Source organism: Pleurodeles waltl, chromosome 1_2, assembly GCF_031143425.1.
Source record: "Pleurodeles waltl isolate 20211129_DDA chromosome 1_2, aPleWal1.hap1.20221129, whole genome shotgun sequence".
NCBI classification, from domain to species: Eukaryota; Metazoa; Chordata; class Amphibia; order Caudata; family Salamandridae; genus Pleurodeles; species Pleurodeles waltl.
The window spans coordinates 92,995,107-93,009,264 of record NC_090437.1 but is presented as its reverse complement, the minus strand read 5'-3'; the positions used below and the strand labels follow the sequence as shown (position 1 = coordinate 93,009,264).

Below are 14,158 nucleotides of genomic sequence, written 5' to 3'. Positions count from 1 at the left end.
AATTAATGTTATAGGGAAAGGCTTAGAGATTATGATTGATTTTATTGCTATTTCAGTAGCCTGGGTAAAGGGGTTGATCACTTTTTCATTCTATAGAATAGTTTGAATGATCACTACCTGCTAGCACTAAAGCTGTTGACCGGCTATTTTTCAGTGATGCACAGTTTTTTGATTCCACCAATAGAGCCTAATATCAACAAGGTAATTCTGAGAAAATGGGCCAGTGTGGACCCGGGACACCTGTTAACAGAGATGTTGGCGCAGGATTGAGAATAACTAATGATATGTTTGAATCAAGAGAGAGAACCATCTGCATGCTTACAGCTGTTAGTGAGACATGCAGAACTGTCACCCAGCTTTTATCTTCTAAAATGCCACGAGGGTAGGTGCAGTAACGAAATGGTTTTATGATGCATGTTCCTCCGAACATAGCTGCTTAATAAATGTCCGTAACAGGACACGAAGAAAAATAGATGAAGTGAGGTGGTGCAGAAGGCCATGTAAGCGTGCTATCAAAGAGAAAAAGGAAGTCATAAGACAAGAGACCTGGGGCAAATTACATGAGGACAACTCCAGAAATGATACATCACTTTTCTGTAAAACTGTTTACGCTCGCTTTTTTTGGAGACACCCATAACACATCTACATATATGGTAATACGGTCATTTAAATGGTGTTCCTACAGGGAGTGCAGAATTATTAGGCAAGTTGTATTTTTGAGGATTAATTTTATTATTGAACAACAACCATGTTCTCAATGAACCCAAAAAACTCATTAATATCAAAGCTGAATATTTTTGGAAGTAGTTTTTAGTTTGTTTTTAGTTTTAGCTATGTTAGGGGGATATCTGTGTGTGCAGGTGACTATTACTGTGCATAATTATTAGGCAACTTAACAAAAAAAATATATATACCCATTTCAATTATTTATTATTACCAGTGAAACCAATATAACATCTCAACATTCACAAATATACATTTCTGACATTCAAAAACAAAACAAAAACAAATCAGTGACCAATATAGCCACCTTTCTTTGCAAGGACACTCAAAAGCCTGCCATCCATGGATTCTGTCAGTGTTTTGATCTGTTCACCATCAGCATTGCGTGCAGCAGCAACCACAGCCTCCCAGACACTGTTCAGAGAGGTGTACTGTTTTCCCTCCTTGTAAATCTCACATTTGATGATGGACCACAGGTTCTCAATGGGGTTCAGATCAGGTGAACAAGGAGGCCATGTCATTAGATTTCCTTCTTTTATACCCTTTCTTGCCAGCCACGCTGTGGAGTACTTGGACACGTGTGATGGAGCATTGTCCTGCATGAAAATCATGTTTTTCTTGAAGGATGCAGACTTCTTCCTGTACCACTGCTTGAAGAAGGTGTCTTCCAGGAACTGGCAGTAGGACTGGGAGTTGAGCTTGACTCCATCCTCAACCCTAAAAGGCCCCACAAGCTCATCTTTGATGATACCAGCCCAAACCAGTACTCCACCTCCACCTTGCTGGCGTCTGAGTCGGACTGGAGCTCTCTGCCCTTTACCAATCCAGCCACGGGCCCATCCATCTGGCCCATCAAGACTCACTCTCATTTCATCAGTCCATAAAACCTTAGAAAAATCAGTCTTGAGATATTTATTGGCCCAGTCTTGACGTTTCAGCTTGTGTGTCTTGTTCAGTGGTGGTCGTCTTTCAGCCTTTCTTACCTTGGCCATGTCTCTGAGTATTGCACACCTTGTGCTTTTGGGCACTCCAGTGATGTTGCAGCTCTGAAATATGGCCAAACTGGTGGCAAGTGGCATCGTGGCAGCTGCACGCTTGACTTTTCTCAGTTCATGGGCAGTTATTTTGCGCCTTGGTTTTTCCACACGCTTCTTGCGACCCTGTTGACTATTTTGAATGAAACGCTTGATTGTTCGATGATCACGCTTCAGAAGCTTTGCAATTTTAAGAGTGCTGCATCCCTCTGCAAGATATCTCACTATTTTTTACTTTTCTGAGCCTGTCAAGTCATTCTTTTGACCCATTTTGCCAAAGGAAAGGAAGTTGCCTAATAATTATGCACACCTGATATAGGGTGTTGATGTCATTAGACCACACACCTTCTCATTACAGAGATGCACATCACCTAATATGCTTAATTGGTAGTAGGCTTTCGAGCCTATACAGCTTGGAGTAAGACAACATGCATAAAGAGGATGATGTGGTCAAAATACTCATTTGCCTAATAATTCTGCACTCCCTGTATGTATTAAGTAGGACTGTGCATTAGGTCAGCATTAACATCAGCATATAGAGACTTGGGGCCAGATTTAAGAAAAGTAGTGCTGGACCTAGTGCAATGCCACTTTTCTTGTGCCACTTAGCGCCCCCATAATGCCACCAGGTGTGCGCCGTATCTAAGATACGGTGCACCATGCCAGTAATTGGGGAACTAGCGTCAGAGTTTTTTACACTAGTTTGGAGCTTTAAAGGATTAGCATCAAAAAATGTTGATGCTAATCCTCCTACAAAGCCCATTATAAACAATGGTGTGCCTCCTTTTAACGCCTGCTCTGAGCAGGCATTCAAAGTACCGAAAAAAATGACAGAAACAAATCTCTTCGATTTCTTAGTGACATTTTTTTGCCCCCTGCCCTAACGGAGGAACGCCCCCTTTGCACACATCATGCCTGGTGCAGGCATAATGTAGCGCAAAGTGTGACAAAATGGCGCATCGCACCACTTTGAAAATTTGGCACTGCAATTTTGGCCTTGTTGGGTCACATTAGCATAAAGAAAATGATGCTAATGTGGCGCAAGGAGGAGCTAGATACTGTTAAATCTGCCCCTTTGTCAATATATACCATCAATATGTGCTGACACAATTCCAAGGTAGCACGTGGTGCCCCATCTGAACTGCTACCCCTACCAGGGTACCAGATAGTATCAGCAACCGCGAACATGACAACGCTGACTTCCAAGGAAGGTGTGGAAACCAATCTAACCTTTTGTTGTTATTTTGCTTTCCCAAGGTGAACACAAGAATGATATAAAAATAACTTTTCAAACATTTATAGAAAGTGTGTTCTTGTGTAGAAAGCTTGAGCTGCAGTTATTAGACAGATGAATCAAAGCATAGAAACCAGCATTATGAGAATGCTAAAAAATAAACAATTCAACCATGGTAATGTTACTATATTGTGTCACTCCTATTTGCCACTACCAACACTATCAAGGGTGTAGTGGTAGTACATTCTGCCATATTCATTGGGATAGCTTAGCTCTCTCATACTTGGGTAGGATGTGCCAGGACGCCTGTCTGATGTAGTGCAGGCTATCGCCTTTTGCAGCATAGAGGTCAGAGTCAGCAGGGCTGCATCTTAGTCACAATGCACCACGTTCCAGGATAATTCCAGCAGAAGTGCTCCTCTGCCAAATGTAGCACAGAGGCAGTTTATATAATAAAAGCACTGTTCATATTGCACAGTGTCAAAGGTGCAGAGCAGATGTGATGGTATGCCTGGAACATCAGAGCTGTCTCCAACAGACAATCATGATACAAGGGCATTGTGCTCTGTGAGCCTAGCTGTGACAGAGTGTACAGACTACATGGCAGCAATGCTTCCTTTGAATAAGCTGTATGTACAGTGTCTTCTCAGTACATCATCACATAAGTGTACAAGCATATATAAAAGGCATCATCAGAAAAAGATGTCATGCTAAAATGTGCACTCTAAAATAGAGGCTCAGCTCAGTTCAACCTTTTGTGGCTTCACCACAAAAGGTTGAACATTTATCCAAGGTATATAACAGCAGCACAGAGTCTGATCACCCTTATATTGCAACTTGACCGATGGTGCTATGGGTAGTACTGAATTTACCCCAGTCACTCTGAAGGAAGAAATGTCAGCTATTGAACACTGTCCTAGGAATGAAGCCCCAGGACCACATGGGGTTCCAATTGAGTTATTTAAGGATAACATGGAATTGTGGGCCCCATTGATAGTAAATGTTCTGCAGAGTGCTGTGAGTCGTGGTTCCTTGAAGTCCTGGTCTGCCTCCATAATTGTACCTATTTACAAGAAGGAAGATAGAGCTGATCCATTCAATTATCGAACCATCTCTTTAATCAATTGAACTGCTGAGCTAATGGGTAGGATTCTATTAGATCGATTGGAAGATTAGGTCACTGAAAAGGGTATTTTTCTGAAGTTTAATATGGGTTCAGGAAACCCTAGGGGCAATAGATCAATGTTTGAACCTACATCTTATAATCAGTAGACCTACAATGGCGCATAATGGCTGTCTATATTTAGGGTTTATTGACCTTAGTTCTGCATTCAACTGGGTTAGCTGTGAGAGAGAATGTTGGAGATCGGAGTGGAATACCCAGTAGTACATTTCTTGCATCAACTTCCTGAGGATGTCTCTGGGCATATTAGATACAGATGGTGAGTGTACAACTGCAATTAAGATCGGGTGTGGAGTCAGGCAAGGATCTGTGTTGATGCTTTTTCTGTTTGGCACCTTTTTCTATTTTGCCTTTATATTAATGACCTCTATTACAAATAAAGGCTGACACACCTGGGTGGGAACCTAAAGTCTCCCTGCATTGCTATACTCCTATGAATGTGTTTAATGTTCAAAACAGGGGTAGGCCTACAGAGGTTATTGAACAGAGTTCATTAGAAGGCTTGGGCTGTCAACCAACATTACAAACATGTATCATATGGTGTGCGTGAGAGCATCATGCAATTTGATGGCGCACTACATTAATAGGTCAAAACGTTTGTGTGTTCCTACCTTTACATATATTGGGGTTCTGTTCGATAGTAAAAGCAGTTGGTCGCCTCTGCTGAAATCAAAGAAAGTGCAATTTGAACAAATTATAGAATCTATTTTCAGGTTTTCTGCTAAACTAGGCTAAAAACCATTAGATGTTTCTGGAGTCACTGTAATACAGCACATATGCAAGTTAGAAAGAACAGTAGATTGTCTGTGCCTGCTAGTGCCCCGACTCATGCATGCCATCTGAAGCTAGTGCTGCTTGACACGGAGATCATGTTAAACTAGCTCCACTCATGTTATGGTTATCCATATGGTTGAAGCCCGAGGTCTTCCTTATTCACCATATTATCACCAATTGTCTCCAGTAGGGCAAGGCTTGTAATATAGCCTGGTTGAGATATATAAGAGAATAATTAAATATGCTAGGAAGGCCTGAACTTTTTAATTACCCAGGGGGATAAGGGCTCTAGTTAAAACCAGTATTAAAACAGAATTGCTTATTGTATGGAAAGGAGAAGAGAAATGATAGAGAGAAGGAAGAGAAGTGTGGCTGTGTATTACATAACTACTATAAATCAAATGGAGCCTTATTGCATCTTTCACCATTTCATCATCAGAGATTTTACCTGATCAGGCTTTGATTTAATCTTGCTCATTTTTTGGTGTCATATCCAAAAGGTGTGTAGGGAGACAAGGTCTTGCACCATGCCCTGTCAAAGGGTTTGTTTACAGAGTTCACACAAATTATATAAATATTGGATTGAACTACATGTACTTCTCCACCTTGCCGAAAACCCTCCCTCACAGGTGATTAAACATTTCCTTAGCATCTAATAGTATATTTGCCTCTGATAGCTTTAGTGTTTGATGCCTGTTAGCCATACTTCTTAAAAAAACGTGGGGTATGGGGTCTTTTGCTGGAATAATTCTACACTGCGTTTGTAATGTCATTTTTCCTTTTGCCTTTGAGACTTGTCTTGTGAATATTTTGAAAATGATCTTTGAGCCTGCATTTCGAAGAGAAATTGGCCTGTGTGAGGATCTAAGTAAGGTTTATTCTTCTTTCAAAAAAATAAACTACTGTTCCTGCAACCATGTATCTGGAATTCAAAAAGTGCTTGGCATTTACAGCTTGCTAAAATAGTGGACACATCTTTTATAGTCTTCTTGAACTACTTTTATGCTAATGTCTTTGTAAGACACTGTGTGTTGGGGCTGGAGGATGGGGAATATAAGACTTGCCACAGGGCAGGCAGGAGCTACTAATCCCCAAACAAGGTAGTCTACTACTGGTGACCTGGAGTCCGTTCTATTTGTTCATGAAAAATAGAACACATATACTGTTTTCTGCTCTTCACTCTCAGGTTTGCGAGAATGAGCAGTCACAGGCTTCTCAGGGAGGTAGGGTGGGAGTTAAGAACTTAGAATTTAGCAGGCACAATAACGTAATGTTCAGCTCAGCAATCATCTTTTATGGAAAAAGAAAGTACGTTAATCACAAAGTAATTTCTATACAATACAATGAGAACTTAATACAGGATTGTTATCTGTTGATCCAACATTGGTGCACTATGCCTATCACCTCCTATATCCCTCTCCTTCCACCTATATTCGAGTTTTGGACTCCACGGTTCCCAATGCTTCAGTCAGGTGTTCCCAAAAGCGGGCAAAATGAAAAGTAATGTCTCTGTACCTGGCTGTCATGGGTCTTCCTAAAGCAATACTCAGAGACAGACAAAAGGACCGGCCCTGCTTAAAAGCTACCTCACATTGAGCAACGGAACCTACAGTTCTAGCCCTCAACCCTGCCATCTATTGAATGAGAGTGCTCAGGAAGAATTATGCGGGTGCCCTTTGCTAACAAGGTATTCATAGATTTTCTGATGGTAGCCATGTCACTCATCTCCTCACTTCATTGTCTTAGTCTCCACCGTCCACCCATAGGGATGCAAGCAATTCACTTCCACTGTATGGAAGAGGTTATCACTCATTTTGTGCCACGTTCAACCAGGGGCATCTAAAAGGATCCCACTAGCCCCAGTACTCACACACACAGAGTCCTGCTACCAAACATGTGTTATACTTGGACCATGCACACACATGCACTTGGCATGCACACGCAAGCAGACCACACTCTACCTGACACAGAGAATAAGGTTGGTTACACAACAATTTCATACAATATGGTACACCGTCACCACCAATTTATATGATGTACCCAGGGCAGGGACAGTAGTCCACAGCCTACTATGAGGACATGCTTTTTGCATCCTTCTCAGAACAGGTCCTGGACGTTGCTATATGAGGGACAAGTCTAGGCCTCTGCGTACTTGCTAAATTATCATCAGTTCCTGGCAGTCATGGCTCGCAGCGCTAAAAAGGGGTGGCGCGAAGGGGAGGGAGGTGGGGAGGGTGGAGAACCGGGGGGTACATTTAATTATTAAAAATATATATATATTAAAAAACGTACCTGATCCAAGTGGCTGGGAGCATTCTCAGGCAGACTTGGGAGCCCGTGCAGGCACTCTCCAGCCCGGCAACTGTGTTCCTAGGCTGGAGAGAGCCTATTGCGCATGTGTGTTTGGCCGGCCGTAGACGGGGGGGCCAAACAGACATGCACTCTGAGGGGGAGTGCTCATTGCTAGTCCCTGCCCCTTTCATAACGAAACATAGTTTATTATACTTTTGTTGTGAAAGGTTTGCAGCTTCTGCTGCTGGCCGTGAGGCGACGCTCCTCCACCCTAATGGAGGAGCCACCCCTGCTTCCTGGCCAAAATAAAAGTCAGGATACCAATTTCTCATGGAGTTGAAGAATCTGGGAAAGGACTTATGGACATTTACAATTCAGGGTACATTCCAATCCCAACAATCTCTTGCTAATCGCTGAGTTTGTTTCATGCTAAGCATGGGGAATGTAATTGAAGTACTGCTGATTCTTAACAGCGGTGATAGTTCCACAGATTCTGAGCTAGAGTAGCGCTCAATACACTAATGCTGAAAAGTGTGTAAAATTTCAGATATATTGTTAGCCTGGCCATTTAAGTCCTTAATTGTGGTATTATGAATTGTGATTTGTCAGCCACTTATACATAACAAAGGATGGGCTCTTTTGATCTTCTGTTCCTTGTTTCCGCAAATATCAGTCTGAAACTTTAGAGCACAAAAGTGGCCATGATTTCTTAAACCTGATTTGGACTGACATACAAAGATTGCTTCAGACCTGTTGCTCCTTCATCAAATAACCACTTGTATTTTATTGTGGGGCTTAAATTGTGTGGTTGTATATGATTCTTTGCACTATTTCTGTTGTTTCTTTACATTTCAACTGATTAGCCTAAATTATCTCCATAGTCATCTTTTAGAGGAACTACTCTTGGCTTTCTTTTGGTGTGGCTCTGGCATCTTCTTTGGAGAATACTGCACAACTTTGTTTTAAAATAATTAAATCCAACCAGAAAGTTTCAAAGCTTCAAAGCCAAGTCCACCTATTAGGAAAATAGACCAAGCTAAAGAAAAGCCTGAAAAATATTGTTGAGACGGTGGAACAATACGTTCTACCCAATTCAGTAGGAAGGTGGAGGTAAAACCAACTATTTCGAAGAAAGTGAAGAGGTTTTGAAAAGGTGAAAATAGAATAATCCCTCACATAGCAATTGAAATTCCCATATTACAGCATAATCTCACAAAAGATCAGTTGGTCCCCCTCCAGAGTTGTTACCCCAATGTAATTGCTCAGTGCCATTGTCGAAGCTAAGCAGTCCTCTAATTCAACTGGACCCATCCCTATCTCATTCTAAAAAAGTAGCTCTTCTGTTATTCCATGCTGAACTAGGATCTTAAAACCTCCTTGATAAAGGGAACAGTCATAAAATGTTTACAAATAGGCCATGTTTGGGTTGAAATCCTTTGAAGCACTCCAAATGGAGTATGACAGAAATCCCAAACAAATAAATATCCCCATCTAACACTCATCACAGGCGGAAAACATTCAGTGGGCGAAGGTTCCATAAGCCAGCCCACTAGAGAACAGAATGCTGGGGAAGGGAATGACCAGGAACGCAATACCATACATATTTAGGACTATAATAAACAGTAAGCCAGATATGTTGACAATACTCTGTGAAGCCTGGTAGAGGGATGTGGGTTAGAAGGAGGACACTGACTGGGAAATGGTCCTAATGCATCTAAGGGAGGTGGCCATAAATTCTAAACCCTGGCTAATCCAGTTAAAAACCCTTCATAGGGTTTATTATAATAGAAGCAGGCTACTCAAAATGGGTAGGGCCCAGAATCTGCGATGCGAGGGGAGGGAAAGTACTTTTATCCACACTCTCTGGGAATGCTCCACATAGCAAGATACTGAGTTATAATAGTCCGGGAGCTGAAAGCTATCTTGGCCGTAATCGTTCCCGTAGAACCACTGTTCACCCTACTGGGGGTCCTTGGCTATGTGAATGTCACCTGAGCTTATCTGTTATTTTGTAACCTGGGACGCATGCTAGAAAAAAAGAGTTATAGCTAAGATGTGGTGGGGGTAAAACAAGCACATACTAAGCAGTAGTGAGATCAAATGGACCAATGTATGGAGGCAGAGTGGTATAAGTGGGTAGGGACTGCCTTAAGAAATTTAACAGGATATGCGGTAAATGGAGACAGTATTATGGCCTGAGGGAAGAGCGGGCAGCCATGCAAACAGAGCTTTACAATTTCAAGGGCCGAGGGAAGAGTCTGCTGGGAAAGATGTCACTAAATAGAACATGGGGGAAAGTAGGAGGGAGGGATAAAGACAATGCCTGATTGTTAATACTCTTGAGAAGAAAGCGGTGTATGCCACAGAAAAATTGACATAAAAGACTTTGGCGTTTTAATGTATAAACGTGGATGTCATCTGTTTAATGTTCTTAAAAGTGCAATAAAAACTATGATAAAAAGATAGGCCAGGGGCAGACACCTATATTCTGAATAGTTTTTTGTCCGATTTCCAATCTTTATCTTCTCCTTCTGGCTAAAGTTCTAAATATTTGATTGAGACCCAGCTGGAATGCTTCTTTGAGAGAAGCTATCAACCAAATGAGCTCAGGACAGGTTGCAGTACTGGAATATGCATTATTGTCTTCTCAGCTGCTTTCAGCATGGAGAACTGCACCACTCTTTCAACTCTTCAATGATCGAATTAGACTCAATAGCATAATCTTCAGTTGATTCTCAACAATGTCAATACATACAAACAGGCAACTTTCTCTCTACCATTCAAAACTCCTACACTTGTTCTCCAACATTCTATTCTCTCTCCTTCCCTCTTACCTGGAACCCATAGACTCTACTCTACATCACTCTAATATTTCAAACCACTTTCATGTGGATTATACCCAGCTCTATCAGAAAATGTATTCCAGATAAAGATGTTGAATTCATGGCCTTAAGGACATTCAAGATTGGATGTGGCACGACTTAGAACTTAACCTGCTCAAAACTGAGTCCTTCCTGTTATTGCCAACTTTTGCCAGATCCCAATTCAAACTTTGCTCAACTCTCAATGCTAAAATGTACCCTCCCAATCATTTAGTGCTTACAATCTGTTGGCTTCTTCTTATGAAAAACCTTACCCTTGAAACACATGTCAATTTAATAGCGAAGGGGGCAGAATTTTAACATAGACTCCTCCATGAAAACTAAACGTTTATTCCAGATCCAGTTGTCATGCTCGTAAACCGTCATACTGGTAAGATTAGGTGATAGAAACTCCCTACTCACTGGAATTCTCAAACTACATTAAGTTCCCCTCAGATTATTCCTCCATGCAGCTATGTTGGGAATTGGCATACAAACCTTGACCACAGCTCAGTGATCTTGGTTTTGTTGAAGAGGCTGTTGATAGAAGTGACGGGCATCTTTAAACTAGCATGGGTCGTGCCTAAACCTTTATTTTTTGGAGCCACAAACTCTAACCGAGAAACTTGCAGTGCTATGAGGCCAATGCCTACATTGGAATTGACCCTTGCTTTAAGACTACAGGATTTAGAAAGACAAAAAAGAGTGTGCAACTTCATCTCACTAGATATTAGGACAACCAAAGCCTACAACAACTGAAAATAACTGCCATACCAGTACCATCTTCAGCTCTCAAAGACCTTTGAGGTAATTTATACAAAAAGAAGACCCCTTAAACTATGCCTGCTAGGTTATGATTTAAGGCCGTGTATAACTAATATATGCACATTATCCGCATGAGTACATCAAGCAGTACCTAATTTGAGCAGGTGGTTTCTGGTGCTCGGCACCAACATTTAATTGTCAACACAGGTACTTATGACAGGCTGCCACAGAGTGCCATTCTTTGTCGAATATAGAGATGAGCACAACAAAAATTGTTTTTTACACATACATTAAAAATGACTAGTAGCTGCCGCCAAAGCCATTCAAATAGCTTTTGGGTTCTGAGATGGTCTGAATTGTTACAGTTGTAGGAGTCTAATGGTTTGTAGTTATGTTGCGTTGGTTCTATCATTGTCAGCACTGGCTGGGGCTATGGGAGGTGTAAGCTGCAGTGGCCTTCTGGCACGGGCCCTTGCATTTATGTTTTTTTTTTTTTTAACAAATTAAGCACTGACTTCAAGGGTTGTTTTAAGATGTGTGATGGGTAGGCACAGCGCATGTTTGACTTTTGCAGAATGTGCTCTGTTTTCATCATTGTCCTGCTGAGGTTGGTAACTTTTAATCTCTATATATTTGCTCCAGGAATGGTTCAAGAAACGTCTTGCAAAATGGAGAGAATCCGAAGGCCTTCCAGCCCAATGCGGCTCTGTCACAGACTAAGGGATTCTACTTGGCGTTCAGCTCACCTTGCGACCCAATTTCTTTGTGTTCTTTTAATTGTGTTTTTCACTTCTACTTCTTTTCAGTAGCTTCTATGAATTAATTTATTTGAAGAGGACTAATGTGTACATTAGCAAGATAGGTGTATAAAAGCGTATGTAACAGGTATAACTTTTAACACTGTATATTAATAGTGTATATTTAAATATAAATGCATAGATATATATTTAATTTGAAATAGAGAACTTGTATATTTTTTCTACAAAAAAAGTGCATCTTTCAGTGCCACTGTCGCATGAAACGCGTCAAATTGTGAAACATCCTAGGACAGTACAGAAATTGCTGCAATCATGTGTTTTATCGACAGTATTGGGTGTCCTCGTCACGACTGTATTCAGACACACTGGTTAACACAAACAAAATTAAACTAGAATGGGCCCGATTCACAAAGCGTTTTGTACACTTAGGGCCATATAAGAAATTAAGGTCTAAATTTCGATTCTCAGTACTAACCACAGTTTTCAATTTGATTGGAACTATCCCTCCCTCTCTATTTTCCTTGATTAAATCCCTGCAGGTCAAACCTGCCAACATGTATGGGGTGAAAGCGGAGGCCCAAAACAATGCAAAACATGGAATTTGTTGTGTTAAAACCCCTTTTTATGAATATAATTCCTCATTTTCATGCTGGAAACTCGGACTAAGAGGTATTTCCCACCCATAGTAAATACCTCACCCTGGTGCAATTGTATTTACCACATGTGGTAACTACATGGTATTTGCCACGTGAGGTAAATACCCCAACCTATTCCGACCAACGTGTATTGAAAGCCCTAAATTGGAACGACACCACTTCCTGGAATGTGGGAATTTATGGGTGGGCCGACCTGCAAAGGAAGGTTAACACTGGGTGTCGGAAAATGTCTGTCTACAGTCTTCCTGACTTTCCAAACTTGCACTTGATAAAGCGAGCCAAAGGAAATTGTTTAGGTGAATTTCAAGTAGAAATACTCGTGCCAAAAAAACTGTAACCTGAAATAGCAAAGGGGGACAACTATCCCTGATGGCGATTGTGTAACTTTAGGAAGGAACCTCGAAGAATGTCTCCGTTACTTTTTCAGAAACTTCTGTTGATGTAAAACAAGTGCGAGGACTCCAAATATCATGCTTACGTGGTGGTTGCATGGAAACGCAGGTAAAGGTCTACTACCATATAATGATTTGTGTTTTTGTTTCCAGTCATTACAATTCTTCAATAAACCGACTTGAATTTTGTCCGTTGTCTTGTGTAAATAAGTTTTAAAACAACTGTTGCCAATGTATAAGGTCTAAACAGGTTATAGCCAGTGATTCCATGTGTGTGTTATTTCAAGACGACAGAAGCCACCTTAGTATACCCATGTCTTCACTGTCTTATACAACTGGCGCGCCAAAGGAGAGCCAAAGGCAAGCCCGTCTGCGCCCGTCCACGCCTGGACCGTGCCCAGCACCAGAACCCCTAGTCCCGGCAACAGCCACCCTGTCAGCATTCACTATATCGCCGACACCCTTAGCACACTCTACTTAAACACGCGGCTGCTGCAATTAAATGTGGGAACCAGGAATACCGAGGCGGGGTAATCGTGAAGCCATCTCGGGCCTCTTCAATACATTTAAAGCCCCTCCCTGCCCCTTCAGCTCACTCTAGCAGCGTTTTTCTTTCTCCCTTCGTGACGCTTTTTCGTTTTTCCCTTCCTCCATCTTTCCCATATGTGTCATTTGCTCGCAGCATATGCTTGAGGCAGAGGAATAAGCGCCGTCCCTCAAAAATAAGTGCCGGTGCTCAGCACCGGAAACAACAAGCACAAATTAAGCACTGGTCTCTACACATGGTTTTGCAGTCCATAATGCTTTTGTGAAATCATGTGAAATAATGCACATTTTCCCTCCTTTTTTGATGCGAACATTCATGTTTTATTAATAGTCCTTCCAATCAAAAATGTGTAGACCAATATTAAATGTATTTATTTATATGTAAACCCAGACTATCACGAAAGAGTGGGGGACACACAGGTAAAATGTATGCATCAAGAGAAAAGTTAAGACAGTAGCAAATCTTGACGGTCTTGGGGATTGCAAAAAATCTTCACAGCATCCTTGACTGTAAATATTTGCTGGTTAAAAATAGATTTAAAATGAGGCCACCTGTTTACTTTTGATGCCAAACCGACAGATCTTAGTTAAGGAATGTTCTGAACGCCAGAACAACATAAATAATAGCTGTGATCCCCATATGGCTACAACGCTGTTTGCACCCAAAACTGAACGTCACTGAAAGCCAAATGACCCCCAACCTCCTTTCGTACATTTAAATTCATGATAGCTTCAGATACAAATGTCTTTTGGCTGATGAGCAATAATGTCAATCATGTTACAAAGTGGGCTGAGGCGTGGCTGGATTTGTGCTATTTCGTTTGGTATTTAAACTTCTTTACCTGGATATTTTGTTTTAAGAGAATCCCATAAAGTTCAGAGTCTATTTAATTGCAAAAGCAGACTAGAATCGTGTTAGATCAAAAGCTAGGATCTTTAG

At 41.3% G+C, this 14,158-nt stretch overlaps 1 protein-coding gene across 2 annotated transcripts in view; it reads left to right on the top strand.

Annotated features, from left to right (window-relative positions):
• Nucleotides 1-12,860, top strand: part of HOPX (HOP homeobox) — a 102,122-nt gene extending 89,262 nt beyond the window's left edge. For both annotated transcript variants that reach the window (XM_069236618.1, XM_069236622.1), the window contains exon 5: nucleotides 11,509-12,860. In XM_069236618.1, coding sequence (XP_069092719.1) covers nucleotides 11,509-11,586 — 78 coding nt within the window. In that variant the 3' untranslated portion in view covers nucleotides 11,587-12,860. The remainder of the gene's footprint in view (nucleotides 1-11,508) is intronic.
• The last annotated feature ends 1,298 nt before the right edge of the window (nucleotides 12,861-14,158 follow it).